The 22385-nt window shown below is 27.8% G+C and overlaps 3 protein-coding genes across 5 annotated transcripts; all 3 read right to left on the reverse strand.

Moving 5' to 3' along the window:
* Window positions 1–8747: 8747 nt before the first annotated feature.
* On the reverse strand, window positions 8748–10718 carry LOC111296819 (small ribosomal subunit protein eS24z-like). The gene is made up of 5 exons (XM_022891292.2): window positions 10570–10718; window positions 10156–10197; window positions 9881–10051; window positions 9124–9210; window positions 8748–9016 (listed from the first exon to the last, which is right to left on the reverse strand). Exons 1-5 carry the CDS (start codon window positions 10639–10641, stop codon window positions 8984–8986), a joined length of 405 nt encoding a protein of 134 aa, XP_022747027.1. The 5' UTR covers window positions 10642–10718; the 3' UTR covers window positions 8748–8983.
* Window positions 10719–12374: 1656 nt separating this feature from the next.
* LOC111296669 (zeta-carotene desaturase, chloroplastic/chromoplastic-like) lies at window positions 12375–16453 on the reverse strand. 2 transcript variants are annotated; one of them, XM_089768926.1, is made up of 8 exons: window positions 15930–16056; window positions 15721–15813; window positions 15166–15208; window positions 14932–15087; window positions 14659–14788; window positions 13931–14000; window positions 13155–13322; window positions 12375–12673 (listed from the first exon to the last, which is right to left on the reverse strand). In XM_089768926.1, exons 2-8 carry the CDS (start codon window positions 15799–15801, stop codon window positions 12506–12508), a joined length of 816 nt encoding a protein of 271 aa, XP_089625052.1. In that variant the 5' UTR covers window positions 15802–15813; window positions 15930–16056; the 3' UTR covers window positions 12375–12505. The 2 variants fall into 2 exon arrangements, with proteins under 2 accessions (XP_089625052.1, XP_089625051.1); XM_089768925.1 differs by lacking the exons at window positions 12375–12673; window positions 13155–13322; window positions 13931–14000 and having other exon boundaries at window positions 14289–15087; window positions 15721–15808; window positions 15930–16453.
* Window positions 16454–18315: 1862 nt separating this feature from the next.
* Window positions 18316–20437, reverse strand: LOC111296505 (uncharacterized). 2 transcript variants are annotated; one of them, XM_022890855.2, is made up of 7 exons: window positions 19847–20437; window positions 19374–19475; window positions 19079–19143; window positions 18906–18964; window positions 18773–18805; window positions 18637–18697; window positions 18316–18525 (listed from the first exon to the last, which is right to left on the reverse strand). In XM_022890855.2, the coding sequence occupies exons 1-7, from the start codon at window positions 20068–20070 to the stop codon at window positions 18449–18451; spliced, it is 621 nt and encodes a 206-aa protein (XP_022746590.2). In that variant the 5' UTR covers window positions 20071–20437; the 3' UTR covers window positions 18316–18448. The 2 variants fall into 2 exon arrangements, with proteins under 2 accessions (XP_022746590.2, XP_089625053.1); XM_089768927.1 differs by having other exon boundaries at window positions 18316–18697; window positions 19847–20427.
* Window positions 20438–22385: the final 1948 nt, after the last annotated feature.

Raw genomic sequence — 22385 nt, forward strand, 5'->3', positions numbered from 1 at the left:
CAATTAAAGTCAAAGTATTCTTGATGATGGGGCCGAATAGCGGTACCTGATGGCAACTTAGTATGATATGGTGATACGGGAACCTTTATCAAAGGGAGCTAATGTCGTTTCATAACAATCTAGAAAAGGTCCATACTACCGGTAATCAACTTGAATATATCATGTAAATATTATGTCATCAACACATTTAAAAAAAGCCCATACATTAGTAAGAGTTTCGATCCATCAATTTTTTATTTTAAATTAGGTTTCGGAGCTTATTGGATCAATAATAGTAATTAAAAGTTGAGTTAGATTTTAGATAAATTCATTTTGATAAGATCCGATATATATTTAAAAAATTATTTCTTAAAATTTATATATATTTTTATAATTATTTAATTTTATATTTACATTAAAAAATAATATTTTATTAATTTCAAATTGAATTGAGTTTTGAACAACAACTACTAATTCATCAACTAATATATTCCCGAAAAGTCGAAAACTAAGTGATAGGGGTTTTGTAAAATTTTCTAAAATGTTAATGGGTAAAAGAATTGGAGTTGGTTGAATGTATTTACTAAAATACCCTAATCCTTTTTTGGAAAGACCCGCATAGAAATATGCTACTGACGTGAGTAAAGCTAAAACAACAGTAGTATTTATATCATTCGTGGGTGCGGCTAACTCTCCATGAGGTAATTGTATGATTTTCCAAGGTAAAAGAGTACCTGACCAGTTAGAAACAAAAATAAATAGAAGAGTAAAAACTAATTTTAACTCGATTCGTTATCATCTCTACGTACAGATGATGAAATATTATATCATGAAAAAAATAAAATAAAATAAATTCATTTTATTTGTTTCATGATATGATATTATCTTTCTAAAATGAGATGCCTAAACACTAAAATCTAGATTTGATAATTTAAAATATGATATAATAATATGATAAGATTAAAGGTAATGTAATTTAAAATTTTAGCAAAATTGTTATGGATTTAACAAAATAAAAAAAAAATTTTTATATTTTCATATCGACACGACTTATAGCAGAAAAATTTCTTATAAACACGATACAGATACATGAATTTTAATATTTTATATTATACAAATATACGAATCATCAAATCAACTTAAATAAAAAAAAAGATTTATGGATATATTGAGTCAATTTCTAAACTCATTTATCTTAAAAGCAACATGAAATGTTTTAAATTGAAAACTTAATTTAATTAATTTATGTAATTATTTTTAAGATAAAATTTAATAGGTCCAATAATTTGAAGTTTAAACATTTATAACCTTTTTTCTATTTTCAAATTATCACTTTTTTTATAAAAAAAGAAAGTGACTGATTTTCAATTTGAGTTTTTTCAATAATTTTTAAATTAAATTTGTCAATATTTTTTATTATTAATCATATAATATTAAAAAGTTTTATATTTTTTTTATCACAAACAAATTCATTATATTACAACATTAACAAAAGAAAAAGATGAACAGAGAAAACGTGATGTGAACATGAGATTGCCTACTTTATTACGTGGCAGAATATAAATGGCTAGACAACTTCGCTTTTTAAGGATGACGTGGCAGTGTCCTTGTATGCATTATATGTATACAAGACGTTGACAATCCGCCACGTCACGGTCAAACTTCTGGTATTCATATGCTTACAAATAATTTATTCTTTTAAGATAATAATTTAGTTTTGTCTTTAATTTATTTTCATGAAGTGACATCGATTTTGAAATTATTAAAAATAATAGTAATAATAAAATTAGTATTAAAATTAGGAAAATGACAATAAGATTTAGAACAGAAAATAAAAATTAAATTAAATTTGTATATATAATAAAATTTATAGTATATATTTGCTATTTATGAAACTAATAGATATTAAAATTTACTAAAATTGTTTTTATATATCAAATAATAATTTTTTAAATAAAGATTTATAAATAATTAAATTTTATTATTTAATACTAATTATTCTACACAAAGCAAATAATATTTCAATTTTTCAAAGGTTAACATGTAAATTAATTAATAAATTATATCACTTTTCATGATTTGATACATATAAACAAAATTTAATGATTTGATAAATATAGAAAAAAATTCACTTTAACTTTGCTTTCTTATACACTTTGTACTATTGATTAACAATTTTAAGTAAAATGATGATAATATATATTAACCAATAAAAATGTATCATATTTTGTAATTTTATTACCAACAAATGATTGGTTCAATCAATTAAGTTTATCATATTCGACAAAGAGGTATTGGGCTCGAGTCTTGTCGGTGATCACTTATTGAGTCATCTAAAATGCATGATCTGTAACCACCTGTCTTAGACTGTCAGGTATGATACATCTTGTACTGATTTAAGATATTGAGTAGCCTATCTACTTCTGTATTTTTTCGGCCTCCATATTTCGTAATTTTATTCGCTTATTTCTTGTCATATCAACATATTATTAATGGATTTGGCATGACAAAATAAAAGTCAAATAAAAGTTATCATAAATTTTTTTAAAATATTAAATCTCAAAAGTGATATAATTCCTTACCAAACTACATATTAACCGTTTCCAATAAAAAGGTTTTGTTTTTGCATGATCCTATAATTATCATTTAAATTATTAAATATTATGCAAATTCTATTATTTAAATAAAATATGAAAAATAAAAAATTTATTGTTATTATAAAATAAAGAGAAAAAAATCAATGATCAAAATTTCAAGATTTGAATGTAAAAAAATTAAATTCAAACATTTTTATGAAAGGGAGAGAATAGTATTTTATGCATTAAAAATTTTAGAAAAAATTTTAGTTTAATCTATGCTTTGAGTGTAAATGATTTTTTTATAAAGTAAAAAATAAAATTTTGATTTGAATTAGGAAAAAAATATCATTTTGTTTTAATTGGATATTGGAATGTCAAAATCTTCCTTGGTTGGATTTCTATCTATTACTTTTTCTTTTGGATATGAAAGTTTTAGTAAAAAAAAAAAATTCAAGTTTTGAGTACAAATGATTTATTTTATTTATTTTTAATGATGTAGAAATGGAAATTTGATTGGTAGGTTTTCAAATTATAAAAGTGAATCCCATTTTTGTTAAGGTAGAATAGATTCCATTTATAATTTTTTTTGCATTTAATAGGGAATGTCAAGCTAGATATTGAGCTTCCATCTATTACTTTTTAATATTTTCATTATACTATTATGTAAAATCATTAACAAAAAATATAAATATATAAATTATTATTTCAATGTATCATTATTTAATAATATTAAAATCGATTTCAAAATTAAAAGTTTCAAATTTTAATCTCAATCATAAATTTATAAATTTATAAATTTATAAATGGATGAGATAACTTAGAATAAAAATTTATAAATTTGTTATTATATGAATCTAATTTGATGTAAAATCTAATTTTTTTAATAATTTTTTATGAAAATTTAAGTCTTGCTATATATAAAATCAATTATAGTATGTGAATATCATATATTTCTTTTTTTTTTTAAATATATTTAGTGTATTGTAAATGATTTCAAATTAAAATTTTAACAATAATATGTTAAATTTTATGACATTAATTTAACTTAAAATCAATTATTATACTTAATTTAACACATGCCTTGGTTATAAAAATGACAAAAAATCGGGGTAGGATGAGTTTTTATTCATCTTAACTTTGATCCGACTTAATAAAATTTAGATTTGGCTCCAATCATATCTGACATCAAAATATTATATTTTTTATACTCAAATTGTATGTGTATAAAATTATAATTGATTCAATTTGATCAAAAATTAATTTAATAATTTTAATGTAGTGCAATATTTATAACATAAATTATATTTTAATTTTTTATAAATATAATATTTTTATTAAGCTAATATCTTAACTTAAAGCATTAAATAATAATTTTATTAATATAATATATAAATATAAAATTAAATAAATAATAAAAATATATTATATATATTAAATCGGGTCGAGATAAATTTGTCCATATTCCAACTCTTATCAGATCTCGATTATAAAAAAAAAAATTTAATTGGCTCAATTCAAAAATTGATTTTAAAAATAAATAAACCTTGCAAAATCAGATAAATTGAAACTTGATGAATTCGTACAAATTTTCTATACTTGAATATCAGTACAAAATTAATAAGTTTATTCAATCTAATGTATCATATAAAGACTAATGAACAAAGGCAAAAAAAAAAAGTCAAATTTAATTTTAAAATGAATATTTAATTTAAAATTAATTGATAATAAATAAGATATATAATATAATTAGTGAACTACACCGTATTAATATTCTAATAAAATTTAATATTTGCTTCTCAAATAAAACTATTCATTTTGAACTTATGATCTCTCCTCCTTATTTGTTTAATGAATTTTCTTATTTTAAAAATTAAAAAAAAAAAAACTTCTTGCATTTTGAATAATGAGTGGCGGCAAGTTGAAAAGGACGAATCACAAATTTTTAAAATAAATGTGATTAATTTTTTTGTTGTATTTTACTCCATCATCAAATCAATCACTATCAGCTATCACTTTCAAACAAACAAAAAAAAAAAGATTTGATGACTCCTATCCAATTTTTGTAGCATATAGACATGGCAAGATATTGTTTTGTTTCTCAAATTAAAACATTATTATAGCATTTCATAGGGTTTGTACATATTTTAAAATTAATGTTAATGAGGGTTTAACCTAATGGTAAAATGAGGTTTTATAATTTTATAATTTTAAGTTTAAGTTTAATTGTTTATGGGGTTTGATTATTTAGTAATTTTTGAAATTTATTAATTAATTATTTAATGATTATAATTGTAACTTTAAAAAATTGATGTCAATAAAAATTATTTTAAAATTTGAATTTAAAACCAATTATTGTTAAAATAAATCAATTTACTAATTGAATAATTATGGTTAATAAGAGTTTTAAGGAAGAAAATTTGATATATTTTTTTGGTCAAAAGAAAATTCAATATTAACTATTTGGTTGTATTACTATTTTTGTTTTTAATATAAAACATCATGTTTGAATCTCATATTATTAAAATTAATATTTTAATGTTAAAATAAATTATATGACTATTGATAAATGCATAATTAATTAATTGTATAGATGTTGACAAATGCTTAATTAATTAAGCTTGAAAAAAAAGACATACTTTTAAGATTTTTGAAAATTAAAAAACCTAGCAAATTGATAGGGGTGAGCAAAAGTCGATTTGAACCGACTAAACCGACCGAAACAGAGTGAATTCGGTTGAATCAGTTTGGTTTATTCGATTTTAGTTATAATCAATTTTTTAAATCGATTAAATTGATTAATTCGATCGATTTTTGATTTTTAAAATTGATAACCATACTAACCGAATTAATCAACTTTTTAATAATTACAAATAAAAAAATTGAGATAAATATTTTTATTCATTTTTTTTTTGTAAAATATTATTGAAATTATTAAATTCTTTAGTAATTTAGTTTGAATGATACTAGAGTTTGAATTTTATTGAATTGAATTTATGGTTAAATAATTATTCATAATAAAAATAAATAAAAAAATTGATTATTTAATCAAACCGACCGAACCAAACCGATTTTTGTTGGTTCGATTATGATCAATTATTTAATAATATTCAATCGATTCGATTATTTATTAAATAAAAATCGATTAAATTAATTATTGATTTTTTCAAATCGATCCAATAATTTGCTCACCCCTACAAATTGAACCATCAGCCCCTTTCTTTCTTTATTCTCCCTTCCTTTATCTTTTCCTTTCTTCCTGTTTTTCTATTTAAGTTCTACTTGGATGAATGATAAAATTAAAAATAATAATAATTATTATTATAATTATGATTGAAAAAAAATTATTATAGTTATGATTAAAAAAAAATTAATAAACAATTTATATTGAATGAATTTTACTAAAATTAATATTTAAATTTAATTGATAATAAATTTAATTCTACTGCATCAAAAATACAATTAAACCCACACAAACAGTTAATCGAACTTATTGCACCTTTTATTAGTTGGTGCTTTCCCCTCTTTTTTATTTTTTCCTTTCCTTTCTTTATCGTTTCCTTTGTTTTTTTTTTTATTATTATTATTATTATTGTCTCTAGAGAAGTCGAGAAGTTTCGGTATGTATTTTTTCAACAATAAAAAAATAGTAAAATTATTAATAAATATATCCAATTGGTTAATGAAAAATGTCATTTATAGTATCCCACAACAATCTTTTTCATATATAGGTATAAATTAAAAACTAATAATAATAATAATAAATTTTGTTATTATTGCTATTTATGAAATTTATTTATAGTTTCAATTATTGAATACTATTATGAAGTGGAGAATCAAAGCAAGATTTAGGTTTGGTAGCTTTGGATTTCTAATTTTGTCTAAAAAATTATTAAATTTATTTTTTAGGAATGGGATTCAACTTTTCATCTAAAGCACAAATTCATATTGTTTGCTTCACATTTTAAAGTAAAAAGTATTGCTTTAATTTGCAATAACTTCTTTTGTTTTTTTATAAATGAAATAATTTTTTATTAAAAAAATGCTTTAGTATCACAAAATTATTTTGAGAAGATAAAAATTAAATTATAATTTGAAAATGTTCATATATATATTTTTATTGAACTTTGTTGAAAGATTGGAAAGGTCCCAAAAAATAATTGGAATTAAAAAAAAAAACTTAAAAGCTTATCTTAATAATTTTATTTATTTTTTAAGTATTAATTAAATTCCACATGCATATACATAAAAGTATATTTTAATTATATGTATAATGATAATAAAAATAAAAAAATAAAACATAGGCACTTGGCTTGAAATTATTATTTTTTCTTTTTTGTCTCTTAAATAAATAATATTATCAATCTTTGTTTTTTTTTTTTTTCCAATCCAAAACAGAGGGAAAAAAACAAGGATTCGCTGGAATAAATAATAATCGTAATATTATATATTTTTAAAATTTTTTTGGAGGTTTCTTTTATATTGTAAACTAAATAATAATTGAAACAATAATGTTGGACAATGCTAAAATGTAGGTTTGTAGCATTTACAATTATCAAATAATATAATTATATTTAGTATTTAATTTTTAATAACATATAAAATAGTTTTTAATACAAATTTAATATTTAATATTTCAACATTTAATTTTTAATTTATCAAATAATATATTATTATATTTAGTATTTAATTTTCAATAACATAGAACATAGTTTTTGTAATACAAATTTAATATTTAATGTTTCAATACTTAATTTTTTAATTTATCAAATAATATCTTACTTTGGCCAAATTAGAAGTCCCTTGAAAGTTTGAAAAGGCACCAAAACGAATTTTTTATCAATTTTAGGTCCGATAATAGGGATTAAGGTGAAATTCTATGATGAATCAACATTAAATTTTAATTTCTTTATATCTTTATTTTTGATGATTTTTGAACATAAAGTAATAAAATAATGCAATTTTGTCGTTTGCATTAATAAAATATTTCATGAAATATTTTAATTTTATTATTTTTATCCAAAAATCAATGAAATTAAAAAATATATATATTTTAGCAAAATTGTTCCAATTAACGAAATATTTTGAGACATTTTAATCCATTATTTTTTAATCCAAAATTCAATGAAATTAATATGATTCATGTATAGCATGAAAAAATTAAATCGAATAGAAAAATATTTGTTTAATTGTAGTAATTTCTTTGAGTTTCCTGAAAGAACAGAGCCTGAAAATGCCAAAAAAAAATAAAAGGCACACTCTGAACCAAAGGTTGGGAGAAATATAAACTTTCTAAATCAGGATTGTTAATATCATATCTACAATGTTTTGGTTCTTTTAAAGAAATGATATACATCAATATTAATTGTTTTAGTATATTATTTTAAAATTTTTGATTTAATACAAATATATTTATAAAAATATATAGATTTGTACATAATAATACTTAATAATATGTACAATAAATATATAATATCTTTAAAAATTAAATAAATAAATTTACAAATATAAAACATAATATAATCAATTTATCATTATATTTTTAAACAATTAATCTAATTATATGATATTTAAATAAATATTTTTTTCATTTAAAAATACATTAAGATACAACAATTAATTAATTTTAACTTTCAAAATTCTTAAACTTTATAAAAAAAAAATACAATTACTTTCTTAAAAGAGATTGAAATACTTATAAATTTTAATTTAAAAAAATAAAAAAAAAACAAATTGCAGTAAAAAAATATAAAGATTATCTTATTCATTAGCTTTATTTTTATTAAGTTAAAAATAATCTAATAATGAAAAATAAATTAAAAATTACAAAATATATTTTTCATTCACGTGCCGATCGAAATAAACTATTTCCTCGAAATTCACTGAAACCAACTGAAACAATCGAAAATAACTGATATTACCTGATATCAAATCTGCTATGAAAATTTACCCTTTTAAGTATACTATATTTTGACATAACTAGAACATGGTGACCAGTAGGATCAGTACTAAAATGAAATTAATAACAATGCTCCAGATATTAGGAGATTCGATTCCTGAAATGCCATTAATCATTCACACTATGCAATTAGAAACACTCCCCCGAAGTAGAGTTGAATAAAATGGTAGTTCAAGGAAATAGAAAAGCAACATTTGAGTTGTAAAAAATGCAAGCCTATCAAAGGCAAATCATGGCAAACAATAATGTTCTATGGTAAATATTTCAAAAATCTCCACAGGATTAACACTCAAAATAAGACAATCAGGTAATACAACTAAACATCATATAATACCAAAATTGCAGTTTCCAAAAAAAAAAGGTTCAAGAACACCTAAACACTTTAGTTAAGACTAGAAAAGAAACACTGTTGAAAACCATTGGCTCTAAGATAAGCATAACCTCACTTCATCTTTCCTCCCCTTTTTGCTTACTTCTTCTTTGCTGCATCACCAGCCTTGGTCTATTGAACAAGAAAAATAGTCAGAAAATCAGTCTCATCAGTCATCAAGTGTTTAAAAAATGAACGCAGTTCAAGTAAGCTATCATAGAAAAACAATTAATCTTTACCTTCTTTATTCCGCGGATCTTCTTAGCCCTGTTCTTCCTTTCCTTCATTTGCTTCCTTGATTTCTCTACCTTGGTGTCAAGTCCATTCTGAAACAGCAACACCAATAATTAGCGTCTAGCATCATATCTGGAGTCCTCCAAAGAGACACCAATAAAAATGCAACTCATATCAAATATGCGTAATTGGGAACCAAAAAAAGGGAAATGCAAGAGAGGTCAGAAGGTTAAGTAAAATTCTCCGTTTGGTAGGAAGGAAAGAGAAAGGAAAGGAAAGAAAATGTTAAATGTTTTAATCTAATGGTTGAGCTATAACATAACAACTGTTATCATGTAGCTCAACTATTACATTAAAACTTCTTCTTTCCTCATTCCTTTCTTTCCTTCCTACCAAACAGAGTGTTAGAATTATTAATTAAAACATATTTTACATATCAAGCAAATTAAATTGGCAGAAAGTTAAAAACTGTATCAATGCCTTGCATGCTACCTCAAGTTTTCTTCCTAAATAGAGAGTTGTCAAGCACAAATAACAACAAAAACTTTACTTCCAAATCCAACTTTTTAGTTTTTAAGAGCTAAGTTGATTCCATGCTCTATAGTTTCACCGTCAGAAGGAGTTGTTTAAGTAAAAAGAAGGACCTGACAGTGATTAAGCATGAAAAGGGAATTCCACAAATAAACCAAGTAAGCCAAATAAACTTCAATGTCTTACTAATGAAACAATAACACCATACCAAGCAAAGGCATAGGAAATTACCCTGATCAGCCTGTACTTGGGCTCGTACTTCTTTGCATTCTCAACAGAATCATAAATCAAACCAAATCCAGTAGATTTACCACCTCCAAAATGAGTCCTGAATTTGAACACAAAGATTGAATTTGGATCCTTCACCTCATACATTCTAGAAAGCTTCTCCTTCAGCTCAGCCTAAAAATCCCACATCAACAAATAAAAAAACTTTTAACACAACCAATCCATATTTACTAGCATCTAAAATACTACAATATAATTGGGAAACACTAAAGATTTACCTTGGAAACATTGGGCCTCCCAGGATGCAAAACATCAATGATCTACAAAAAACCAAGTGAATGACAAGTTTCAACAGCCAAAAAATCAAAGAACTCAAACAAATATAAGCTCAAATATGATTTCTAAAGCAAAAAAGCCTCTGATTTTCCAACAACAGATTAACAAAAAGTCATAAATTAAGCATCTTATCAGCAAACTAACATAAAAAAACAACACGTTTTTCGCTTTATTTCTTATATTTGCATTCTTTAATCAGATCTAAAACAGAAACTAAACCCTACCCAAAAAGCTAATAGGAAAAAATAAATCAAAGATCAAGAGAAAAACCTTAAAACTAAAATCTAACATTGACCCATGTTTGATTGCAAAGAAAATGAATGGAAAGTGAGCTAGAAAAGACAAAGGCAACTTACAAATTGTTTCCTCGCAAGAAGCCTGTTGGTCATGAACTTCCTGGTCCTAATAGTCACTGCCTTGTCCGCCATGGCTAAGAAAAAATCGTCCCTTCTTTTAGCAGTTAACAGCGGAAGCACCGTGGGCTTTGAAACAACAGCAGCAGCTCAAAGAAAGAAGGTAAAAAGTGGTGAAAACCCTAGCTTTTATAGCATTAGGGTTTCAACGAGGCGGCAGAAGAATTGATTAGGATTTGTTTTGATTTGGGCTTGACTGGTTTTTTAGTTTGGGCTGAAAATTTTGGCATTTGACATTTTGAGCCTGCTATATAAAGCATGATATCCTAGTTTTTGACTGGTACAGAATTTTTTTTTATTATTTATGGTAAAAGACTAATAAATTTTTTTTTTTTTCAAAATTCCTATAAAAAAATATATTTATATTTGTTATATTTTAGTAATCACATCATCAATATTTTGATTATCACATTATTAACATTCACACATAATTTTAATATAGATAATTGCTTATCTAATTAATCACATGATTATTCATAAGATATAAAAGAACGAATTAATGCAGGCATGCGATATTCTCATAATTTTTTCTTGCTTTTTTTTTTTTTATATCGATTTAAACGTTAAAATGTACTCAATAATAACTCAAACATAATTCAATAATAATTGAATTGAATTCAAATCTTATTCAAATCGAATCTAAATAATTTATGAATGTTGATGCATCATTTATACATTTACTTTTCAACTTAATTTTCAACAAACTCCACTCTCATTGGACTAGAAATCCAGTAAGCTCCATTATCATTAGATCAAAAATTACATAAAAAATATTATGTGTAAAGCTATAAATTAATTGTATTTCTTTTTTTTTTGCTTTTAAAAAATATACTTTTTTATCTATTTTTTTATAATTTTATAAAAGCTATGTAAATGTAATAACAACCATCTATAACCAATTTTTTAGTACCTTTGTTTATTAGTTCATCTTGGAAGAAGATAGTCATGATCCTCTCTCTTGTAATAAAAGTTCCTATAGTTTTGAAATTAAGAGGAAAATTTTACTTTTTTAATTACCTTATTAATATAAAAAAATTAACAACTAAAACAAAAAATAATTCCGAAATTATCAAAGAATGCTTTTATTTATTTATTTGTAAAGAAAAACAATGCTTTTATTAATTAGGTAACCTAATGTGTAACTATAGCAATAAACGCAGGGCTTTGGCCTTTTTCCTCTTGTTTCCCTCGTATTTTTCCCTAGGAAAATCAAAAGGAAAATCCGATCCAAAGCCCTAGTTCTACCTCACCAAGCTACAACCTTTCCTAATCTTAAATATTATTGCTCTCTGCATGTTCATATAACTCAAATTATTCTAGATCTATGTGATAATTGTAGGTGTCGAGCCTCAACCTGAAAGTATTTTTAAAAAGACAGAAGAAAAGAAAAGAGGGGTTAAAGGCAAGAGCGGGTGTATTTTTTGCATTTACATTTCGATGCGTAAATTAAAAAGATTCAAATTGAAAAAAAAATAAGGACAAAATGGAATAAGATCAATATGCATTAATAATATTTAGACTTTTATATTTATAGGTGAGTTGTGAGAAATTATCAAAAGATAATAAAAATTAATATCGATCTGATATGATATTGAATATATTAGATTGACTTAACATGTTAAAATAATACAAATGACAAAAAATCAAGTCGATACAAATGATAAAAATACATTTATTGTCTGCTGAAGGTTTCAAAAAAAAAATCATTATACCTTTTTATCATCAAATGACCCTAACAGTAACTATTATTTTTTATTTTCTTATAACTAACTTCCTCTGATTACATAAATGATAAATATGTTGAACAGGCATATTCCAGCCATAACCACCAAGTCTCAGCCAGTTGAGGTGGGTTGGATATTACTATACAAATGAACTGTTATACAAGACTTGACTCATCAGGAACACTTGAAGTTTCCATCTGTTCCTGATATCCAATCGCAGCAAGCTTCTTCCGCAGCGCCACCAAATCCTCCCCGGCATCACCTATGTAGGCTGATGCTTGCCTGCCGGACAAAGTTGCTCCTTCCATACTATCTATATAATCCTGTACACAGTAACACCATGGAAACTTTATACCATTACCATTTTTTTGTTTTTGTTACAAAAGGTTTAAATCACTGTCAACTACTATCTTGGAGTTCAGACAACGCTATCAAGGGATCTTAAGTTTAATGTAACCTCTCACACCCAGACCAGGTATTTTCTGTTTCACAGGAATGAGCTGATGCTCGATCTTTTATCAATCAATCATGTATCCATGTGCTTCAATTATGGTTGATTGATATGGAGGCCCATATATTTTTTCTAGGAGGCTACGTTTATTGATATACAGTCTTTGGGATACTTATTGACTTCTTTCTATACTTGTTTCATTCAACTAGAAGAAACAGTTTGTCTTCCTAGCAATGCAGGAATCTCAGACACTCAGCTACCCCTTTCTCATTCTTGGGTGGAGAGAAAGGATGTAGTCAGGGTTGGATAACCAAGCATTTCTAAGATGGAAAAGAAAGGTAAGTAGAGGTTACCAGCTTTGTGTAAGATCCAGCAAGAAAGAAGTTCTTTATGGGTGTCTTCTGATCAGGTCTGAATGGATCTTTACCAGGTCCTTCACGATATAGACATTGCCCGATTTTGACAACAGATGACCAAGTAACTTCTAAACCTCGGGATGATGGGAATAGAGCCAAAACGTGACGACAAAACAGGAACAATAAAGATGTGATGATCATGAGAGTGAAAATTCAATAAACTTGATGTAAACACCAAAGAAGGTATGAAAGGTAAACAATGGGGTCTCTAGATCACAAGTATCCTGTGTTTCTATAGTAACAACTGCCACATTGGTAAGTGGTTCTGGTCCTCTTCTGCCATTAAACCAGGAGAAGGTCCACCAACAAGCCAAACTGATGAAGTCCCTGACCATACTTGTCAATAAATAAAACACTATACTATCACTAGACCAGCTGTATTGAAGTAAATATGTAACTAAAAGAGCTTTTATGACTAATGTCTTTTCTCAACTCTTTCATGTCTCCAATCACGTTGATGTAGCTTCTCTCAGGTATTATGGTGGACTTGGTCACCACTTATCAAATGTTAGAAATAGAAGCTTGTGCACATGTGAATGAATTTAAGTATTCAACCAAAAGCATGTTATAGGAACAAGTGGAGCCAAATAGATGGAGACATTATACTATGTCAAACATGATCCGTTTCGGACAAAGACAGAACTATGCATTTTGACCTCTTGAAAGTTACAATCAACTCAAGAATAAGGGTTTCTTTAGAAGCTGCCAACCAGCTTTGCTACTCTTTTTATGATTTCATTGTTTGTCAATGGCATGTAAGGGTCACCTGGTGTCAAGACACATCTGAAAGACAACAGCCAAAGAAGAAATACAAAAAATTGGGTCAATAGATCAATAGAGGATCAGATAAGGTATCGACAGTTTATCGGAATACACAACCCTAGTTGGGGTTGAGAAAAAAATAAACATTCGATTCGAATTCGTAGTGTTGAGTTCAGATTAATTTTTTTTATTTGGTTTGAATTAAGGTCGAATATTAAATATATATTAAGTTCAGATTAAATTTTGAATTGAGATATAAAAAATAAAAAAAAAATCGAATCGAATTATATATTTTTATTAGTTTTTACACATATTTTAAATTTTTATAAAATAAAATAATTATTTTATATATAAATCTATTTAAATATATTAAAATCCTATTAAAATAATATATAAAAAATAAAAAAATAAAATTTAAAAATCGATGAACCAAATGAAATCAGTAAAATTCAATTATAACCAGATTGATTTAAAAAAAAAATCGGTTCAGATTCAAATCAAATTTTAAAAATTTATAATATTATACATTATCAAAAAAATCAAACCGAATTTGATTCGAACCATTATCACTCATAACCCTAATGTTTTTGAGCCGTTAAAATTTTCGCCAAACCCAAATCCAACAATCAACTCGGCATAAATAATTGAGTCATAAGGCTAAGAAAATGTATGTTCTTAGTGGAGCAATGAACCTTGTCCCTCAATGTAGTCATCTTCAGGAGAAGTGAGGGCTAGGTCTGCAAAGCAGGAGAAATCCGCATCCGGCGTATACAGAAGATTATCAAGGCCTATAGCTAGCCTCAATTGCCCTTTAAAGGGTTCAGGACATATGAGGAAATGAAACACAACAAAGCAATTTGTTAATTCTTAAGAGGCAAAGCAGGAGGAGGCTTTTATTAGGCTGTTAAAAAGAATCCCACTTTGTATGCAGCCATAGTACAGATGAATCAACTTGACTGCTCCAGATCCTGTAACTCAGTGACCCAGCCATTGTATCTAAGTTGCACAGTCACAGCTGGTACTCCTACGAGCTCGTAAATGTTATTAAAAAACTGTGATTCCCTCCACTGGAATGGAAGTATCCTCTTTATTCCAGGGACACCACTTGCTGCCGTCAATGGAGAAACAATGTAAGAATCATCTTCTGTAAAATGAAAATTTTGAAGTGGAGAATCCAGCTACAGACCAGCAACGTAAGCATCAGCTTTTACAAGTTTCTTGTTAGTAGCCTGCAATAAAATGGAATTTAAAAATTAAGCCCTGAAATGCAAAACATGAACACAAAATCTTAACATATTTAAGCAATTCAGATTGCATTTTAAATTGTTGCATCTCATGCAAGTGATTTGAACACACTAATGGTTACACAGACTCAATGTCACCATTCGAAACTAAACCTCAAGGTTCGTGCAGTTTTAGGATCTGAACATATATTCATTCGACGTCTCAAATCAATTTAACGGAATCTTATACTTAAGATCAACTTTAATACTCAATATGAGTCCCAAATCAGCCTAATTATTATAATTCATTATTCATTTTGATTTAAATTTTATTCTACAAAAAAAAAACGGTGTGAACTCTTATATCTCCATATCAACTTTAATACTCAACCGATATGAGAATTTTAACTTCACCTGAGGACAGTGTGACACTCGACCTGTGACACTGTTTTGATCAAAAGCATAAATTGCAACTAAATATCCAACATCTACAGAAAGCAACATAAGAGGTGATTTACTCTAGACATGGCAAGCCCTGCGACATATGTCTCTCCATCGGCGGATTTATCGTAAAGTACCTCTCTGCATCCCCACCTCATATGGAACCTGTTCTAGAAAATAAAGACATTAAACAAGAGAACTAGTCAATTCATTAAAGCAAAAAACCTATAAAGTAGTGAATCATTACTCCAATCAAATAGTTTGTAGGCCAATATTGGTAACATACCTGACTGCTCTTTCTGTTATATAGTTTCTGATGGGGCCACTCAAGTCAACATCCGGAGAACCCTTCAGCATACGCAGAAGGGAAGCGTCGGTCTTAGTGGCAAACAGTGAGAAAATAGTGAGCATACAACGAGCACTGATGTTATCACAGTCAATGAAACCTAAGGCATAAGCAACCGGATCCCACATTCTCTGGATACTCATGCGTGCACCACCTTTAGACAAAAACCAATCGGAGAAGCTTCTCTGCAAGAAGTAAATGGATCTTTGGTAATTGGGAAATGTATAGGGAAAAAGTAAAAGAAAATACCAAGAACGAGTAGTTAACTGGAAAAGGAGAAGAAGAAAACATAATTGATGAGTAACAAAGGCAAGAGAAATGGAGGGAAGCCTTAGCGCAATCAGTAAGTTGCTGCCGTGTGACCCGGTGATCATGGGTTCAAGTCATAGAAACAGCCTCTTGCAAAAATGCAAGGAGTGACCGTCCACAATAGACCCTTCCTTGGACCCTGTGTATAGCAGGAGCTTTACTGTCACGGATACAAGGAAGAATCATGAATCTTACATCGAACATAATAGGAGAGTCAATGAGGTATAAAAGTGTTCACACTATCTCTTTCTTATAAGACGACTTCTGTAAGACAAAACTGTGAGGGTCAATGAGGTATAAAAGTGTTCACACCATCTCTTTCTTATGAGACGACTTTTGTAAGACAAAACCGTGAGGTCAGAGAATTAGAGTGGATAATACCTCACAAGGGTGTGAACCGTGACGGTCAGACTAATTCGGGATGCCGGAAAGATGAATGTCCGGATTTCAGAGCCGCGCAGGTTCGAAGCTTAAGTCTCGACCCATGACATACGCACTAGGCTACCCTTTTCTTTTCTTTAACAAAAGCAAGAGAAATATGATGATGGAACAAAGTAAAGAGCAATAGCAAACAAAACCTTTTCAGAAAACACCTGTTCTTTTTCTTTTCTTCTTTTTTGGTTATATTCTAGGATAGTTTCATTTCCACTAGCTTTTATTTTTCTGATATATTGATACAAAGGGGCTTGATATGTTCTTGAAATGCTTCATTGTTTTGATGCCATTTGGGGTAGATGGGATTCCACCAGAATGGACCATAGGACATGAACATCCTCATCTGGGCAGGACTTCACATCCTCATATAAAATGTATATCCCTCTACCTGAAAATCACAAGGAAAAAAAAAAAGAGACAGCAATGAAGAATTTAACTACTATGGAGCCATGAAAATCTTTAAAATGGCAGTCGGCAATTCTAAATACAATCTTCATTCATGAAATATTGCGTGTGAATGTATGTGCACGCGCGTGTGTGTATGTATGATATGTCATGCTGCAAAACATGGCAGAAAAATGGAAAAATAAACTAAAATAATACTACAGCTTCTTCTTGGAGCTGAGCGAATCCCAAACCACAGCTTCTTCAATGGCAAGAGGAGGGATTGCAGCCACCCCATTTGGGAAAATGGAGTACTTCTTCATGGTAGGTGAAAGAAATGAAGCATATAGAGGTGGGAAAATCCAGAGAGAGAGAGAATGTTGCTTTATTTAAACAATGGTGAATTATAGATTACAATATCTAGCACCATATTCCATCTTTTTTGCAGGCTAAAGATACAAAAAGGAAAGCTAAAATTTATTGTTTGGTGCTCTGTCTTTTCATCCATCTTCACCTTGTAGCATGAGGAACCCTTCTCAGACAAATTACAAGACTCTCATTGTGATCTTCAATCTTTCTCTCTCAGATTCCCTACCTTCTACCTGAAGTCATAGTTTATCCTAACCTAAGTGTACGCTCTTGTCGGTAACATTGAAGTTGCCATCCTTTTTCTCTAGTGATCCATCTCTGAGTATGGAGGGCAGCCATGAATGCTAGTTCAGGGTCATGTCTCTGAGGGTCAGTTGAACAAGCGACTCATAAATGTTGTCAAGTCCGATGAGCCAGTGACTCAAATACATTCAGTCATATTTTGGAGCAAGAATCAATCCCAGGTTGGACAATCCAGCAAGTCAAATGTTTTCAATCTGCTTTTTGAGTATGCAAGTTACCAGAAGAGTAACAGTTTCCCAGTAATAATCAGGTCAAAACTTGGTTTGTATTTGACTGTGACAACATCTTTTTTTGCCATTGGAATTTGGAGGTTTAGGTTCAAAGAGGGGTTTGATTGAGGTTATAGGCCACCTGACAACTTGACAGAACCTTCTTCAACTGTCCAGGCATCTGGCATGTTTTTATTTATGCTATATAAGAGCAGTTTGGAAACTTCTTCTGGATAACATTAGTTTTCATGTAGCTGAATTGCATTTCAAGGTGAAATTGGAATTGTCATTTTTGAAGTGGGGAGAGAGAAAAAATATCAATCAACATATACAAGAGCTTCTTATATTTAAATTACAGTATCGACTTGTTCTTCACAAAATTGCTTCCAATATTCTCTCCGTAAATTGTCAGCAATTTTTTCCTTGCTTGCTCCCTAGGAAGCTTGGGAATTAGGATTGAACAACAACATTATATTCAAAATTGCACCAGATGATAAAAAATTGCATCATTTGATGCTTCCTCTGTCCTGAAATGCCACAGACCAAACATGTAGGGATGGTCGGTTGAGTATTAGATCATATGACTGCACAGATAAGAACCAAGATAAATATAAGAGCAGCTGATCCAAGTACCGCACCGAAGATCCAGAAAACCTTCCAAAGCAAACTCAGTGAAGTAGAAGAACCACATTGTTTCATCTGCAATGTTGACGAAGTTAACAAACAATTGGAACTTATTTTCTAAACCAGTCTGCTCAAAAAAGCATTGCATACCTGTACTTGGCTTTGCGTTGTTCCATCATTAGACTGCATGGAAAAAGCAGCAAAAAGGGCCTTTAAGAATTCAGAAACTTAGGGGAAGAACAATGTTTCAAGAACAATATCCTACATAAATACTAAAACATACAATAAGAGGTTTGACAAGCTCCTCCGGGTCCTCGGTGGATGATAATGTTTTTGTTTCATCTGCATCAGTAGACGAGAAACTTAATCAAAGTTGCAAACCTAACATTTTGGCATAAAAGATGCAAATCAAAATTGTAATATTTTTATCCTTACTTCTAGATTATAGAGTTCTACCTTGCTTATGGTCATTGACAGTTGTGTTTGTTGCTTTGGTGTTTCCAGGAGTCAAGTATCCTGGCCTACAAAGAAGAAAATTGCATATGATCAGTTCATGCCACACAGCAATTACATCCAAGTAGACAAGATCGATGGACAGGTTGTAGTCCTTGGAAGAAAATTAAGGCTCAAACTGTCTCTTTTTACATAGTACTTTTCTTGACCAGTCCCATTCCCATACATATAACAGGAGATTATCAATGGCCAAGGCAAAGTCCACAATGAATCAAGTGAGATATGAGAACAACAATACCTGCTTGAAGTTGGTACTGCATACAGGCTAAGAGCTAATGTTTTTGTTCTCATCTGCATATCTGACAGCATCTTCCATCGATAATCCAGATCTTCTTTAGTTCTGCAAATGGACTGCAGCAACAGGTTACTTATGCAAGTATAAGTAAATGAAGGGCTTAAAGAAGTAGAAGCATCCATTTGAGAACATTCAAGCTTCTGCTATGAAGAGCCAATTAACCAAAACAAACAGAAACAAACAATCCCAATTCTTTTCCTATGTACCAATCAATGATCATATTGAATACTATGCCAATCCATTCATAGATTTCAAATCTTTCTTCAAAAACTTTCAGGAGACAAGCACAATTCAAATAAATTCAAAATCATATCAAATTAAGCAGGAGGAAATTAAACTGATCACCAAAAAAAGCAATGTAAAAATACAAGAAAGAGTAAAAAAGAAGCTTTCAGAGAGGGAGATATGAAACATACAATACGGGTTTGGAAGGAGGATTTCTAAGAAGTGATTCAAGACGATCGAGTTTGATCCCAGCTTCCAAAAGCTTGGAACGAGCAGCACTGTCTAAAAGCCTGTTTTCTTGGTGTTTTAGTGTTGGGTTCATGTTGTTTACTCTAGTTTCTATGTCTTCCATCAACTTTGATGCTTCTTGAGCTTCTCTCATCCATGCATCTCCCATTAAAGCTTGCTTGTACATCTTTGCAAGAAAACAAAGCCACTTCTCTCTGCTTTCTTTTAACTCTCTTCCCCTCAAAAGAACAAGAAAATAACAAAAAAAAAAATAACGGTTCTAAATTTCTCTCTTTTTCTCAGAGTTCGGCTCTTAGAGCAACAAGAACAGCCGGTTACATGAAGCTGTATCTGGTCTCCCTATCTTTATGTAAGAAATGACTCAAAGATGAAGAAACTGAGCCCATGGTATTGTGCCGCATCAGAGTAAAAAATATTTGGAAACTGTTTATTGAATTAATTGTCTTCCAGCTAAGTTTTTGTGTGAAATAAAAATTTTGCAGTTACTATTAGAATGGCAAATAATTGAGTTTCTGATTGTGGTTGAACAGCTAAGATCATCTGCAATAGGGAAGTTTTGTCCATGAAAATTATGTGGTCTGGATTTCTTTTTTATTTTCCTTCATGTTGCTCATTATTTTTATAAAATAAGGTAAGATAACTATTAGGGGCAGTTCATGAAAAGGACATGACAATGGTGTCTTTTAGTGTTTTCGATCAAAGGACAATGTTGGCTTTGTTTCATCTATGACAAGGATTTGTCAGCTTCAATATAAGATTGTTCAAAGCAATAATCAATAAGGGGAAATAAAGGAGAAATAAAATCATTTGAGTGAATAAAAATAATCGAATTGCTTTTAGTTTTTCTCTTCAAAATGATTTTTTTAATTAATTTAGTTTATTTTATATAATTATTTTTAAAAATTTGTATTCAATAAATTTAAATTTTAAATATTATTATTTATAATATTTTTTTATTTTTATATCTCATTCAAAAAAGAAGATGGCGGGATTAAAATTTATGTCTATGTAAGGTTAACAATTTAATTCATACTTTTCAGGTTTTGATCATATTCAACTTTATTGAATCAATTTTTTTATCGAGTTTTGGATCGAATCAAATATTATTAACAAAATTAAGATCATATTTTATGCAAATTCTTTTTACTTTAACTTGATATATATAATTTTTATTATTTATTTAACTATATATATTTATATATATATTTAATTTTATATTTATATTTAAAAAATAATATTTTATATTTAAAATATATTTTATAAACTTTGAATTTGATTAATTATAAATTTAAATATATACAAATCAGATCAAATTTAAATATAATAAATAATATTTTATCATTATATCGAATTCAAATATTAAACTTACAAAAATTCGATAAGTTCAGGACAGGCAAAAATTATCTTTATCCTAATTTGTTACCATTCCTATGTTATATGTCTTTATCAAAATCTCTTAACCACTAAACTAAGAGATGCAATGCTAGTCAATTGATTCTATAAAATATTGGAATGGATAATGGGATTCTTTGAGGCCTTTAAAAAGGCCTAGCTTACACATAAATGAAGAAAGACTATGCAAATTTGGGCCAAGTTTGGTCCAATTGAACAGCCCAATTAAGCCCAAGATGGAATTTTATGCACATATTTTCTGATCCTGAAATGTCAAAATTTTGGGATTGAAAAGGAAAAAAAAAACAAAGAAAAAGCTGGTAAAGAGTTTGGAATTATAATGATAATCTGAGTGTTTAGAATGATGATGTCAAATTCTCGTCACCACAAAACATATATATATATTGCTTGTCTATAAAGATAGCCAAAAAATACTAATAAGAGAATTTGAATTATAACATTATGTTTGTTAATCAAAATAATTAAATTATACAATGGATAATTAGTTTACCCTAATAAAAAAAATCTAATTGTACAAAAGCCTTGAAAATTGTGTGTTTGATTTTATATAATTGAATTCAAAATATCTTTTCTTGATATCGAGACAATGTCACAGCGATAAGTAGATTTAATAATTTTAAATATAATACGATGATACAATATGAAAATGATATGAAAAAATCATATATATATTTTAAAAAAACGTATTTTGTATTTATTCGTATTTATACGAATTTCGATATGATATAATTTTTATCTTATATGTATTAACACGTCTAACATGATATGACACGAATAACACATTTAATTTAATCTTGTCAGAGCATATATTTAATATAATTTTTATATTTATTTTAATTTAATATAAACATATAAAGACTATTTTAATTTTTAATTATTTATTTATGATACTTAATTAGCTATTTAATATCATATAAAAATTATGTTAAACATTTAATTATGATACCCATTTAATAATTAATAAAAAATTATTTTTTTATATTAATAATATAAATACAATATAAATATAAATATTAATCCTATATATTATTATTTTATTTTTTAATTTTTAATAGTTTATAATGTTGA

The sequence above is a fragment of the Durio zibethinus genome, chromosome 12 (assembly GCF_047325235.1).
Source record: "Durio zibethinus cultivar Kanyao isolate XHJ-2024 chromosome 12, ASM4732523v1, whole genome shotgun sequence".
In the NCBI taxonomy this organism is placed as follows: Eukaryota; Viridiplantae; Streptophyta; class Magnoliopsida; order Malvales; family Malvaceae; genus Durio; species Durio zibethinus.